The 15124-nt window shown below is 41.6% G+C and overlaps 1 protein-coding gene across 1 annotated transcript; it reads right to left on the bottom strand.

Annotated features, from left to right (window-relative positions):
• Nucleotides 1–929: 929 nt before the first annotated feature.
• sybu (syntabulin (syntaxin-interacting)) lies at nucleotides 930–7427 on the bottom strand (the record flags this gene model as incomplete). The annotated part of the gene is made up of 7 exons (XM_080501183.1): nucleotides 930–2115; nucleotides 2592–2747; nucleotides 4101–4262; nucleotides 4352–4451; nucleotides 5899–6099; nucleotides 7065–7251; nucleotides 7404–7427. The coding sequence occupies 7 exons, from the start codon at nucleotides 7425–7427 to the stop codon at nucleotides 930–932; spliced, it is 2016 nt and encodes a 671-aa protein (XP_080357309.1).
• Nucleotides 7428–15124: the final 7697 nt, after the last annotated feature.

Consider the following 15124-nt stretch of genomic DNA (forward strand, 5'->3'; position numbering starts at 1 on the left):
CTGGTGTAAAGGCCCAAACAGCATTATAGGAGATCCCGTCAAAGTGGATGTAATGGACTCAACATTGTTCGCAGCACAACCCAGGGGAGGTCTGAGAAAGCTTTTACATAAGATGAGCCTTCATGAGAGCACGTTGCTTAGTAGCACTTGGGTTCAGACTGGATATTTCTCCCATTTATTTATTCATGTGAACAAGTCGTGCAAATGAGGAAACTTCCAGACGTTGCTAGCATTTTAAACAAGCCCATTACATAAAAGAAAGTATTTCAGTTACCTCACCACAACCTTGTCAGAGTGGAAGAAGTCAGGAGTACCCACACACATGCAAGAATCATCATGCTTTAATAAAGATACGGGGACATTTCATGTAAACCAACAGTATTGCACATTGCTCAGGCACATAACAAGTGTCAGTTGCTGTGAAGCATCAACTTATTTCTATGAACAATACACAAGCTGTAACAAGTAAAGCTCTACTCCCATAGGGGAAAAAATATATAGATATTTACACCTCACAAAACAGTGAACTCACATTAAAGCTTTGGCTGAAGGTTTAAGGATTTTTCTTGAACAATAACCCAAACATTTAGACTTTCATGTTTCTCTCATCCAAACAAAGAACATTTTTGTAACAGGATAACACCTAGAGGGACACCACAAGACAATGAGAATACTTAATCATCTACCTAGATGATCTGTTTACACATTTAAATGATACATATAGAAATAAACCCTTTGATAAATAATCCCTTTCAAGTGACTGGTCTGCCTCAATGGAAACTGTACAGTGCAAAATAATCGTGCTGGAATCAAAAAACTGCATTGATATAATTAAGTGTCGGACAAAAACACATCTCAAATACTCTCCAAAAGATGCTTAAGTGCTTTGAGTTCAAGATTGCGCGTTGCTGCATGCAGGTGGGAAGCCATTACACATCCGGCCTGTGAGTGGCGTGACGAAGAGAGTGAAGCCCCATGACGCAACAGCCCCTGATCAGAGCGGCGATGTTGTACACCGGAGTGCTGCCGTCCACGCCATGGCGCGAGTAGAGCCAGGCCACCGTGGGCAACACCGGGGCTGCCACCGCCACGAGATCCACCAGGAAGCTGTTGCTCCAGTAGCGCTTGCCGACCACACCCAGTCCTGGAGAAAGACACCGCTCCTCCTCAAGGACGCCAAAGTCCAGCTCCTCCATGAACCGTTGGCTTTCTGGAAGCTCTGAGCAACATGTGTCAGAGTTCGTGGAGATGTTGGGACTGTTCGGAGGCACGCTGGGTCGGGGAGGCGTTTGGTCTGGCTGATTGAAAGTGGTGGAACCGTGGGTGGGTTGGTTGGGGGATCCCAGAAGTTTGCCTGGTGCCAACAGAGCTACTTCCCCCGTCGTGGCCCCGTGGAACTTGAGCAGCTGGTGGAGGAGATCCTGCAGGTCTGGAGACATTGGAGTGACGTCGGTCTGGATTTCTTTCTCTTCTGTGCAGTGCTGTGAGGTTGTGCTTGAGGGGATGGTGATGGTATTGGAAAGTGTATCCGGCAGTTGTGTTGGTGCAGCAGAACTCTTGGTTAACGGTTCATCTTCTGACAGTGCAGATGTCTCAGGCCCCGATTCTGCCCCGGCCCTCAGCTTGCCGTTACAGTCCTGACTGAAATCTATAGCAGTGGACATGAAGACCTGCTCTAAAATGTCCGCTCTGTTGGCCATCTCATCGTTCACCAACAGCCCGCTGTCTGCCATGGCCTCCGCTCCTTGGTCTCCCAGTTCCATCCCACCATCTTCCTCCCCCACCATCTTTTTCCTGCTGGTGTCAGAGCTGTCGCAGAGGAAGTCCAAGGCAGTCTCCTCCTGGAGGTTGGACCCACTCTGGGCAAGCTCCATGCTGTGTAGCAAGGACTCCAACTTCCTGTTTTGGATGTTGATGTCAATGAAGTACTTCTGTATCCCCTTGTCCTTCTCCATCAGGCTGCTCTTCATGGTTTCCACCACCTGACGCAGCTGCTTGATTTCTTTGCGAGCTTCTTTGAGAGAAAGCTGCGCCTCCACCCGGTGACATTCCTCTTCAATCCAGTCCTCTCTCATTCTGCCAAGCTGACCTTTAAGATCCTCAATCTCCGTCTCTCTAATAAAGAACAGAAAGACTCCATCACTGAAAAGCAAAACTGCAACTTTCTAAACACAAAAAATAAGCAGATAAACGTTTCAGGTCAGGCATTCATTTTGAGTAAAGGATCTTGTTTGACGTTCCATCTCAAATCAACTTACTTTGTCAAGTTCAATTAGACTGAACACGTTAGGTCAATAAAATCCAGTCGTGTAGTCAATACCCAACTTATAGAATGTTGCGAACCCATCTCATGTAGTTTGTATTCCTAACAATGGTATTCAGGGATTTTTTCCTCCATCTTACATAATACTCTCCCAGTGGGTCTTCACTTCGCAAGACGTTAACGTTAGGGCTGCTGCATGTAGGCGTTACATCACAACGGCTGCGCGTCACATATTCCCTTGATGGGACCACTTTCTCAAGATTTTAAATCAATTAAAGATAAGCTTTTTTTCCCTTTTTTTTATCAGAGCAGCTTCTATGTGGCTAACCTGTCTTGAACTCTGTTCTCAGACTCCAACAGTTGGGTCTTCAGGTGCCTGATAGCAACTTCCTTCTGCTGCAGAGGGGTGAGGTACTGTTCAGGGTTTGGGGGTATGATTCCGTGGTTGTCTCTGCAGGAGTGGTAGTGGCTGGGATTTGGTCTTCTGTTGGAGAGAGAGAAACAAGGATTGTGACGATTGTTCATCAAGTCTCAACACCAATTTGAAATAACAGCAAACAAAACAACAACCCAAAAACAAGAAAAAAAGAAATTTGACAACAAAAACAAATTTGCTCCCTGCAGAATGTAATTAGTCTGGCTGGGAGGGTGCTGTCAAAGCAGATGCTCTCCGAAGCCCAGAATTACAGTCTGACACAGGATTATGGGCATGCAGGCTAAAGACTACAAACCCCTAAAATGCTGGTTTATCTACATACAAGCAGAGTTGAGGGGAAAAAATAGCAAAAAAAGCAATCACCTTACCAGAAAATGCCTAATCTACAGCTAATTGCATACACAAGTCCACTGCATGTCTTGTGATTAGTGGTTTATCAGGCTTGAGGAAGACTTAAAAGGATTCCTGTTGGTTCTGTACGGGATGCGTAGGTGGATTTTGGGGAATATGCAAAGCAGCACGTAAGCCCACTCTCTCCGAGCACTATATCCTAGCAACCTGGGATACTCAAAGCTTTGATGTGAACACTGTGCATCCCTGCCAGAAATAGAAACAGCCCAGGAGAAGGTAGCATGTGAGGGAGAACGATGTCACATGATGCCCAGCCAGGCAGGAACAGCATGACACGGGATGTCTTAAAGTGACAAAGGCAGAGAGAGCATAATGTTCTTCATGGAAGTAAACATCAGATAAGTGCAGCAGAAATGTTGCGGTATAAAAACTTGAAAGGTCAATGGTTGACTATCAGTTATAATGCTGAGGGAGCATTTTCTAGGCCAAGCCCTCTGAAACCGCCAACAAACATAAAGCCAAAGTAAACCTCTCATGCAATATGCAGCCTGAGGCACAAAGTCAGAAAATCAAGGTGGTCCCAAACACATTCAAGCCGCAAGCCATCGAGTTCTGCTGGTCTAAATAATTTATGACCTCATCTGCCCTCTAAATTCAAGGTGCACTCACTCCAGTTCTGCTACAAAGTGGCTTCAGTCAGTGAGGGTCACTGTCTGGGTCCCATATTTAGACATTTGCTTGATTAAATCCCAAATAATCTCAGCCCCAGCCAAACCATGACCGATATAATCTCGGACAGCTGCGACAGAGGTACTGTTGAAACAGCCCGAGCTTAATCCAGCCACCCACTCACTCACTCACTCACGGGTCCACTGCAAGATTTAGATCGTGGTTTGGGCTCGTCTCCAAAATCCACTATGTGCTCAAAGAGAGGAAGTTATATCCATCATAAATCATAGTGGAGCATGAAGTCACAGCAACCAATTATATTATTTCACATTTGATTTGTGGTACTTGATCTTGACTATAACCGATATTCAAGTTCGGTACCTGGATGTTGGGCTTGAGTTGCAGCTGCTGCTGTTGGTCGAGGAGCCAGCTGGGAGGCATCTGGGAGGAGTCCTGTAGGGAGCGTAGAGCTCTGCATCACGATTAGCCGATGGGCTCCCGGCTGGTTTGAACACTGGCAGCGGTCGGATGTGACTGACCCGACTAATCACAAAAAAAACAAACAATAAAATGTGTCAATGACTCAGAAAGTAATATACACTAAACAAAAAGGCATTCATTGATCATCATACCTGCGTGAAGAGGGCTTCTTTCCAACTGAGCTGGAGTTGAGGCTCTCCCTGGTTTTTAGGCTGGCAGAGCTGCTGGAAGAGCTGAAGTCTGCCTCACTACCTACAAAGAGAATGAACAACACGTTCAACAACTACTACTTTATTTATGCGCCTCCGAGAGGCCCCATGCTTTTATGGCAGAACAACATTGCAACTCAAATACAACACTGCTTCTGTATTCACCTTCGCTAACAGAATCACATAAAACTACTAAAAGTGTTGTGCTTCTTCAACAGTCTTTGATCAAATTTGACAAAGCCAATTGTACTTAGAAATCGACGCGCATAGGGTTTTTTTTTTTTTTTTTTTTTATATAAATGACTACACAAAAATAGTCAACACATCCATTGGTAATGCAAGTTGAAAAAGGAAGGAAATCTGGTAAACAAATGCACTTGGTCATCTATAACTTTTGTGTTGAATTAAAATAAAAAGTAGCATTGTACTTTATGTACCGTAATTCTAATTTATTTGAATAAGAGACCCTGGAAATACCAATTAGTTCTTTAGCTGTACATTATTTTCAACCTAAAATGTATCGACATAGTCTATGGCCATTTAATACATTTAAGAATCAGGTTTTAGCCACTTCCAGGCCACGTCTGCCTTTGTAGTTTCATATGATTTAGTTTTAAGTTGTAATTGGAAGTTGTTTGGTTCTTTACCAGCTCTGACTACTGTTCATTCTAACAAAGGAAACTACATCATATAAAGCTTTGTTGTCCTTTACTGATTCCCTGATTGCTGCTATTGCGTTTGCAGATTCTTTTTGAAATGTATCCACATTACAAGACAGCATAAAAAGGATGTAGATTGCAGCTTTAAGTGCTGAACAGTCGGAAAAAAAGGTTTCTAAATGCTTTACAAATAAGATTGAAAACCATATTTACCATACCTGAGTAGCATCTTTTCCCATCAAACAACACCATAGTGATGTGTCCAGTGACAAATGGCTGAAAACTTAGTTTTACCCCAACGCCTGGTGAGTCAAATGCAGGTCTGTGCACAGTCAGTCTGTATAGTAGCCTCCTCCTAATCAGTCTAATTGGATAAGCTCTCCAACCTTCCCCTCCACCAATCAGCTCTCTTCCTAACTCTGACTCATGAATCAGGCAGTTTGCTCTTCATCAAGATTAAAAGAGATTGGATTTTGGGATAAATCCTTGGCAATGTTTTTGATTTATGTTAACAAAACACAGATGATTTTTCACTCCATTTAGGATTCTGTTTTCAGGCAAAGAAGCAGCTGCCTCTGCTTGTCTGTTCATGTGTGAACTGCAGATGTAAGAAATACACTGTAATTGTACGTTGGTCTTTGGGGACCTTGCATGCACAAGTATATATATGCAATGTTTCCTATTATTGAAATCTGCACAGACAAAAACATCAACCGAGAGATAAAAACAATGCAAAATGTTAATCCTCATATAAACAAATTCAAGGTTTGAAATGTTACTGCTACTGGAAGGTTAGTCTTTTCTTCTCGTTATCTCTGTGGTGTCCTTTACCTCTGGCTTTCATGGCCGAGCGAAGCTCCCTCTTGTGCCTCGGTGTGCTCCGCCCTTCACCGCTCCACTCTGCCATCACCCTCACCCTCTTCACTTTGGCCTTGCGCTCTGGGAGTGTCGGCGATCCGTGGGCACTCTGCTCTGAGCCTGACGGGGTTTTGGAGGGGGACACAGACTGACTAGTGGGGCAGCCGGTGTCATCTATTGTAGACAGGCACATAGACAGTAATAGCCAAGACTGGACCGCGCAGCGCAGGCAGTGAACACAAGCAGTTAATCGGAGCTCAAGGTTCAGCTCCGGATGTTTTCTGACAGATAACATGAAGATTTCTGCACTGGAATGTTTACTCTAATTGATAGAATAAAGGTGAAATTAGTTAAAACATTTAAAACAACACACTGATGTCTCATCTGTTCAGGCTGGACTGACTGAATTAAAGGCTTTATAGTATTGGTCATATCCATAGGGCCCGATTTTCTATGTTGCCCATTGGTGCCCAAATAATATGAATAGCCTACCACCATAGAGAAAAAACATATAATTCTGACTATAGGGTGTCTCACCGCTTCTGTTCTACTGATTGTCTGATTTTACAAAGGATTTCTTTGTTCTATAAGCAACCCTGAGACATTTCCTATGGTTCACTGGTAGACTTCTTGTCTGCCATGTGGGAAGATTGGTTCAATTCAACACAAAAGACCTTTCAAAATAACTTTAGTTCATTTTAAAGATGCAGTTTTTTTATTAAATTATTTTGATCAGTTATCACCCAGTGAGTGCTCAAACACTAGAGCACAAATGGGATTGGCACCAACATTTCATGATTACTCTATTAAAAAAGCTGATGATTTAAAGTTGTTTTTTTTGTTTGTTTTTTGCAGTACCCAATCAGATCAAAACATAAATCATGGCATTACAGGAAAATTGTAACTTGTTCTTCCTTGGAAAAGCCACAAATACCAAATTTGAGGAAACAACCCAATCTTTAACTCCATGACTGAAAACTAGAAGCACTGGTACCAATAACATACTCAAAATTCTACAATTTTTAAGGCTGTGATCTACTAGTAATCTTTCTCAAAATTGCTCTTCTGAATTCTTTTCTGATTATTGTCCTCTTCAACATCAGGAGTTTCTGCTTTTAAAGTGAAGCTGAACTTCTTACCAGAGCAAAAGCTGTTTGTGCTGATGGTCCTCTTAGAGTGGTCGGAGCTCATGTCACAGTCCTTGCCCTCCTCTTCTGAAAACGGGGAATCGGACAGAGGTGATCCTTTGTCCTTTGGCCGGAAAGGATGGAGGACCAGTCGTGGGATGCGGCTGCGGGGGCTTCCCTTCTCTGGTGATTTCTTTTCCTGCAAAGTTTGAAACATCACATTCAGTTTTCTTCCATTTTTACTCATAATGTCTGTAAAAAAAAAAAAAGTAACAGCGAGAGCTGTCAAGATTGAAAAAAATAAAAAAATAAAACGTTTCAAACTGTTTTTGAAGAATTGGTAAGACTCACTTCGTATTCTTGGAACGGTCCCATTGTGCTTCACACAGCGTTCTCCCCTGAGGAATGGCCAAACACAAGGTGAGTCATATTTCTGTGTGCTGCATATGAAGCAGTTTTCGGACGTGGCACTCAAAGCCCTGACATAAAGAGTCCTCTGTGTGAACTCTGCGCTATACCGTGAAATCCCACCTTCTGCAAATTATGCAAACACACACATCATCCTGAGTGCAGATGGCACAGGAAGCCCCGGGCAAATCACGACCAACACACACAGAATTCTGTACCTAATGATGTAAATTAAATATGCTGGGAAGAAATAACAAACAAGGAACAAACACAGGGACAGACTGTCCAAAGCTTAATTGGTGCATTCAGCAAAAAACTAGGTATTAGAATTATTTCAACAAAATATTTTTGGTTCATTGCAGTCCACATAATATAAAGAAAACTTCTCATAGAGCAAAAGGAACAGTCAATAAGTTGATCAATAAAAAGCATCATGGAGAAACCATTGATGTTTTCAGAAAAATTCTAAAGACGCATCCAAAATCTATGGAGATTATGTTGTCATTTGCTGTATGACACAAAAAGTGAAAGCATTGAGATGTGGTAGTGTTCAATGAATAGGTAGAAGATATACATCTTTTTATAATGCATCCTAAAAGGACTTCAATGTATGTACTGTGTCTTTAAGGCAATTGATCCAATTGTGGAGATTTTTCTCACGCAAATCACGAAAAAAAAATGCCAACTTCGTTTGTTTTGAAACCACAACATTTTGTGAGATCCACAAACAAATCAAATGTATTTGCCTCCACTTCAAGTCAACTGAAAGAGGCAAAAGACTTACTGGGCATTTGTTGTCATGTTTACAGTCAGTACACTAGCAAATGGAGCAATAATAAATATGTCTTCTCAGTCATATTCAGGACCTTGAACTACACTACAGCTGCAACTCTCTTCTGTTGGATATGGAGCTTTAGCATTTACTTGAATCTACAAAACTCTCAACTCTGAGTTGAAACTCTCATCATTGATCCCCAATAAAGGCTTGATTTTTTTTTCTGAATTCAGTCTTCAACATTGCTGCCATCAACAGCATTTCAGCCACTAGAGGGCACCCTAGATCATGCTTTATGCTTTCAGTGGAGATAATCTGGAAACCCCCAACATCCATAGAGTCTATAAAATGGGTCATCTGAGTGATGACAACACCAAAACAAAATGAGTTCCAGTAAACATCAACACAGACCTTCAGCCAGTAATTGACATTTCACTCTGGACCAAAATGATGATTATTAAACTCGACGTGTTTTTAATTTAATTTATACATGAATGGGATATTAGAACCAGAACTAGAAACATTTGGTTGCTTGATAATAGAACCAGTCTGAGTCGATTTGGTTGGTTGGTTTAAAAAATATTTGCCTCCTTGCAGAGGGCACTGGGGAGAATCGATGATGTCCAGGATAAATGGGACCTTTTAAAAAAAACACAACAGGTGGCCTTCTTTTGTAACTGGCCAATTTAAATGTCTCTGAGTCTGGAGAACCACGGGTTCCACAACAGTAGATTAAGAACATTTAAGTGAAATTAATAAAATAATCTCAAGCTATACAGATTTCTTTTCTTTAATGTTTTGATTCTTTATCCAAGTTATGCCAGCTTATTGTAATCATATATGAAGCACAGTGATTCAGGAGATGAGGCTAACTTGGTTATCTACTCTCTGTGGTGGCTGCCTGCCAAAAAGATTCTGAGTGCTTCAATCGGGGAAACATTAAAACATAATGGATTACGATTACACTCTCCTTAAAAAAAAAAAAAAAAAAAACCAGAGTAGAAAGCCACTGCAGCCTGTGAAATTCTTACTTTGTACAAACAAGACAGAAAAGAAGCAATGTTCTATTTAAGCTTTCGAGGTAAATAATGCAGATCTTCTCTCATGCTTGAATAAACTTCATACAATCACTTTACTTCCTCTCGCCTGTTGATTGCCTCTCGGCACACTTGCTAAGGGGCCGGTTGCATAAGAGTCTTTCTTTTTTTTTCCCATTATGAATGATATAATTGACCCCAAGGCCTGTGTGCTTCTGTCGCATCAGTGAATCTGAACAAGGCTTGCATCCCTACATCCGTCTTTTTAAAATCTCTGTAAACTGAATATCAGGCCTACATTGAGCTTCCTCCAAACACCTTAAAGAAACCTGGTTATCCTTCAAACTGACCTACTACTATAACCCAGTATCTGTTCACGCGCAGCCCAGGCCTGTGTCGCATCCTCTTTTTAAATCCACCAAGGCTTAAAAAGAACGATGCCAAAATAGACCGGAGAGTCGTGGGAATCAAACCTCACCTCCTTTTCTTTTGATCGCACTCAAAAAATAGATCTGTGTCGTGGGTGGCCGGCACCACCTCCCCTGCAGTTTTGGTCTCATTTTCACACACAGTGTCGACACACTGTAGCAATGCACAACAGGCTGGCACTCCAGCATGGCAGAATCAGATTAGAGGCACCAGGCAGAGCCGAGCAACAGCAGCGGTGCCCTAGCAACAGTCCTAGCAACCAGAGAGAAAAGAGCCACACCAAGGACTCAAGTTCGATGGAAGCAATTATGTGTGAATCTGCACAGAGTGTGTGTAGGCTTCTGCCGCTCATCTCAAACTCCATCCTTCCCTGTGAATTTGTGGAGAGAGTGCTGAGGTGATGTGGGAGCATCACTATTCAGGCATACGATGTTTTTCCTCTGACTGAATGAACACTGTCCTTGAGCCAGCACGAGCAGAGTTATTCAGTTATTCAAGTACCGACTTACACCACATGACGATAACCTTTCCGTATTGTGTGAATGCTTTTACATCTTCTTCCTTTAGCAACACATCTTTTTTGTTTTAAGGTGACAAAGAAAAAAAATACTGAAGGTACAGAATGATGGAGTGAGATCTGAAAGTTGTGGATTTAATGAAATAAATTGTGTTTTGCGGCTGACTTAAATATCTCCTTAAAAATGTTAAATACTAATATGACAGTATTTATTTTAGTAATTTTGTTTCTTTTTAGCAGGACACATGGATTTCCATTACGACTGCCTGGTGCGCAGGTGATTAGCACTCTTGAATCACAGCAGGATGATTCACATCTGTAAGATCTTTATATGGGATGTTTCCATGTTCTCCCTGTGTCTGGGTGGGGCTTATTGATGTTAAATGTATGGGACCCTAAATTAGATAAAGTTAGCACTGAGGAGTAAGTTAACACTAAATAGATGGATGGATCTCAATAAAAGTGTTAATTCAAATGATCAGGATTTGCTCCAGTATAGTGGGACATTTTCTCTGGGCAATCACTTCACCAATATGTTGTCAAATCAAATATTTTGACTAAATGTGGGATTACAGACAATTAGAATACATTTTTTAGTAGATGACACCCTTGAAAATCTTCAACAATAGCATTATGAAGTGCTGGAAATAGTAGTGCCATTGACCATATACTGTTGTGAACCTTAAAGTAAAGTAAAGTAGGATCATGCATCTGATCCTATTGACTGTGGACAAAGTTGACTGGCTACCTGCTGAGAAACAGGCTAAGTCCTATTTAAGTTGCACACTGAGGATTTGTGGCGCTCTTAAGTAAATAAGAACCAATGAACCTGGGTACACAATCCATAATCATTAGGAAGACATATTAACTTAGAGGGACCTCCAACTCATTTTTCTAAGTAGACTCTCAGATAGGAAGATTAAAAAAAATGTTATCAGGACAGTGGCAAACTAGTCTTTAAGCCTCCGCTTCCTGTTCCCTTCATCCAGATGGCCTTCTTATAAAACAACAAGGAGTGGGCGTCAATAAAAATGCCTTTAATCCGTCACAGGGTATGTGCTTTCTAATGCTGCTCATACACACTCTTCCATTTTGGCATTAATCTCATCAGACGGTCTCTCAGCCTTTCCACTTTCATCACAGTTTGTCTCAAGCAAACACACAAGATAAATGAATGGATTTACATTTATCCTTAACAAAGCATGACATGCACAATAGTTCTGTTGGCTTGCCGTATTCAATCACTTTGGTACTGACGATGGCTGATTGTACCACAAACAGCTGATCTGTAATCAGTTCTAGAGACCGTGAGCATCTTTAGGTGTCCATAATTCAAAAAAATAAAAAACTGTAGTCATTTGCTCAGCTTTTCACTTCAAGCTTAGATCAATAATCAGTAACCTGCACCCCTGGAGCCATGTGCAACTCTTTGGTCTCTTTTGAGAGGCTCCATGTTTCAAATGTAAATCTTCAACAATACCTCCTGTGTTGGTCTTTTGAGGTGACGGATGTGGCACTTCAATTAAAACGTATGTTTTTTGCCAAGTAAAACTTGCATCTTCATTGCAGGTGAGTGCAATTATTGAGTTTCCAACCAAACTTTTCATTAATCAGCTAAGCATGAATCAACTCATTAAATTCCAGAGCCAACCATGCTGAGAGGAGTTACCAAACAACTCATTAAGTCAAGATGAAGTAGCTTAATATCTTTATAATTAGTAACAAAATGTCAGTGGTTCTAAAAAATAATTATTTGCTTAATAAATTCAAAATAAACCACAGTTTTGAAATATAAAGCAAATAATAATAATAATAATAATAATAATAATAATAATAATAATAATAGATTTGAAAGCAGTACTGACCTGATAAAGGTTAAATATGTTTCTAGTGAAATTTATGGTACAGGAATTAAATGACTGTCTTGATTAATAGGTTGTAGATTCCTGCCTTAGTTGGGCTGAATCATCTCTGCGTGATGGAATTACTGTTATTTCTTATATATGTTGTATTCAACGTGCTCAAAGGCCATTGAAAAACAAAAGATAATATTCTGACATCAGGAAAACTGTTATGATAATCCCCATTAATCACCTTTTAATTCCACATCTGTCGTTTAGTTGTCAACATCCTAATGAACACATTCAGGAAAGAAAAGTCAACCCCTTTTAACCAAAATCTGGCATATCGAGCCTGTTCCAAAGGACCCTGAACACGCATTCCCATTTGTTTACATGCCCTTCTTTGTTCATACAGAGCACACAAAGACATCTCCAATGCCATTCTTATTGACAAGCATAAATTAAATATGAAACAATCCCTATGCAAACACCAGCAACCCATCTCAGCGTTTAAATTCAGCAGTTTGCAGAATATTTTCTAGCGTGTCGCATCAAGCATTGGGGTTTGTTTTGTTTCATGTTTCCCCTTCCACGCGCGCAGACTCTTCTAAGTCCGGCGCAGGATTCATGTTGTTGTGGCATAAACATCCCTCTTCAAACCCGACGAGGCAGGATTGAACCGATACAAGTACATCACTGAGAACAGTCAGTTATCTATAAGAAAAAAAATTTTCTTCCCCCAAGAAGCCTGGTTTCTGAACTTGTAAACAACCTTATCCTCAGCCCACCCTGTCCCCTCAGCCCCTCGATCTATTTCATCCTTTTGACGGCAGATCGCGACCCCCCCTGCTGTTTTCATGATCAGAACATACAACACCTGCCTGGATGGATGACGGCGATCTCTCACGGATCAAACCAAAAAAAAAAAAGGATGCCAGTCAGTGGGTGAAGCACAAAGGGTCCTTCCCGTGCTGGTGGTGCCAGCCTCCGCTCTGCTGTGTGGACGAGAGCTGGAGGAGCGCAGACTGACGACACACGCGCACTGAGCGCGCCTCGTCCCGAGCGTGTTACATAACACGTGTGGGGCGTTATTTAACCACTGAAAGCCTGCCACCATATAGGAACAGACAGTTGGCATGCCTGCGTGCATCTTGGTACAGCTTCTTGGGGGCATTGATTGATATTGGAAAGAGTTGTGCCGATTGCGACAGAGGGCGAGGTTTAGGTGCGGATCAACATGACACTGATGCGCAATCTGCACAATTTGTTCCAGGATGCACCAACCACACGTTCTTCGTCTCTCATCGGCAATAAAGGGGCAACCGCATAATATGTAGGCTAATCCTTTGGTTAACACACACACACACACACACACACACACACACACACACACACACACACACACACACACACACACACACACACACACACACACACACACACACACACACACACACGCACGCGCGCGACCATTGTTGAGTACGTGTTCATGCGGGCTGAGCTCCCAGAGCGGCTGTTGACTCTCCATGGTGCTGAAGCTGCAGCGTGTAGTCGCTGCTGGCGCTTTACAAGTTTACATTCATTCACACAACACGTAGAAATGAATGCGCAATTGTGAAATCAACCTGCAGTGTGTTTGAACGTTATACACTGGAGCCCCAGATGAAAAAGTTTCCTTCTGCTCTACCTCCTAAAAGAAGTTCATATTATCGATGTTTTATTGTGTGTACCTGATAATGCGGCCTACAATGTCCTACAAGTCAGCCTCAAACTCTGCTAAATTGTTGTAGTGAAGCCGAATGATGAAAAGCTGCCCCCTCGAATTTCTAATGGACCTACTGATCCTCACCTCAGCAATTGTAAGATTCAAGAAAATGTGTTATTTTGGTTTTCTGAGAAGTCTTTTCTTTTTTTTTTTTTTTGCTTCCTTAGACATTCAAATCAAATTTCAAACCTCTTGATCACGCTGTCTGGTAACACTAAGATTGTGTTTGCATGTGGATGAGACATAAGCTCACCCATTTGCAATCACTTGATTGTAGGATGTTGTCACACTCTTTGTTTTTGCTCAAATATCAGCGAACACTGAATGTAATCCAAGATCCTGACGTTTTTATTCCATCACCGACGACCTCTGCTGGAGCAAACACAAACTGCAGCACAGTGAGTCATGAAATTATAGATGTCCAACAGCTATATTTCTATTTAAAAGGGTCCTATCGTATAGCTTTTCATCACTTTCACTTGAGTTTCGTTGGTCCAAAAACATTGTGCTCAAAGTTTTTTGCACCAAATCCAGCTTTTCCCCGATTTTCCTCCATATATATATATGGTTTGATTTCTGATTCACTCATTGGAGGAACACACTTTTTATAATTGAAACAAGCCCAGGAGAGGAGGGGACACACTTTCTTCACTTCTGGGGCTTCATTCCCAGGTATGGGGGTGCATAGCACTGTTATAAAACCATTTGAAAGTGAATTTTGCATAATATAAGTTTCTTCATCAACTCTTATTTTCAGGTGGTTTTTTTTGTGTCTTTGTTCCATAGTTTGTCATTGTAACATACGCCATAATATTGGCCCTCTATCATCTACGCAGGGAGCTGCAGTTGAATCCCACCTGACTGGAATCAACTGGGTAAACCTACAGCTTGGACAGATCACCAGTTTATCACACAGCAAACACAGAGTGACACACAACCACACACACTCACAATCACACCCACAGGTAATTTAGGGTTACATATTAACTTCAAACATGTTTTTTTGGGCCCGGATTGTGAGAGAGCTGTGGAATTACCTGGGGGGAAAAACAACCTCCTGTATGCTCAGGGAGAACATACAAACTGCAATGAAATTCCTCCACTGGAATTGAACCAGATTTTCTCGTGCTGTGAGGCAATCCACTAGCTCACCATGTGTAAGACACCCTGTTAGAGTATCCAACATCATATCATGTCTGATGGTTACGTTGATTGATCCATGCATCAATTATACTGTGTTACGTTACTTGCACAGTTTATTTTGTATAGCACCGTCAAGTGTACATGTAAGAGAGGAACA

Source organism: Blennius ocellaris, assembly GCF_963422515.1.
Source record: "Blennius ocellaris genome assembly, chromosome: 8".
NCBI classification, from domain to species: domain Eukaryota; kingdom Metazoa; phylum Chordata; class Actinopteri; order Blenniiformes; family Blenniidae; genus Blennius; species Blennius ocellaris.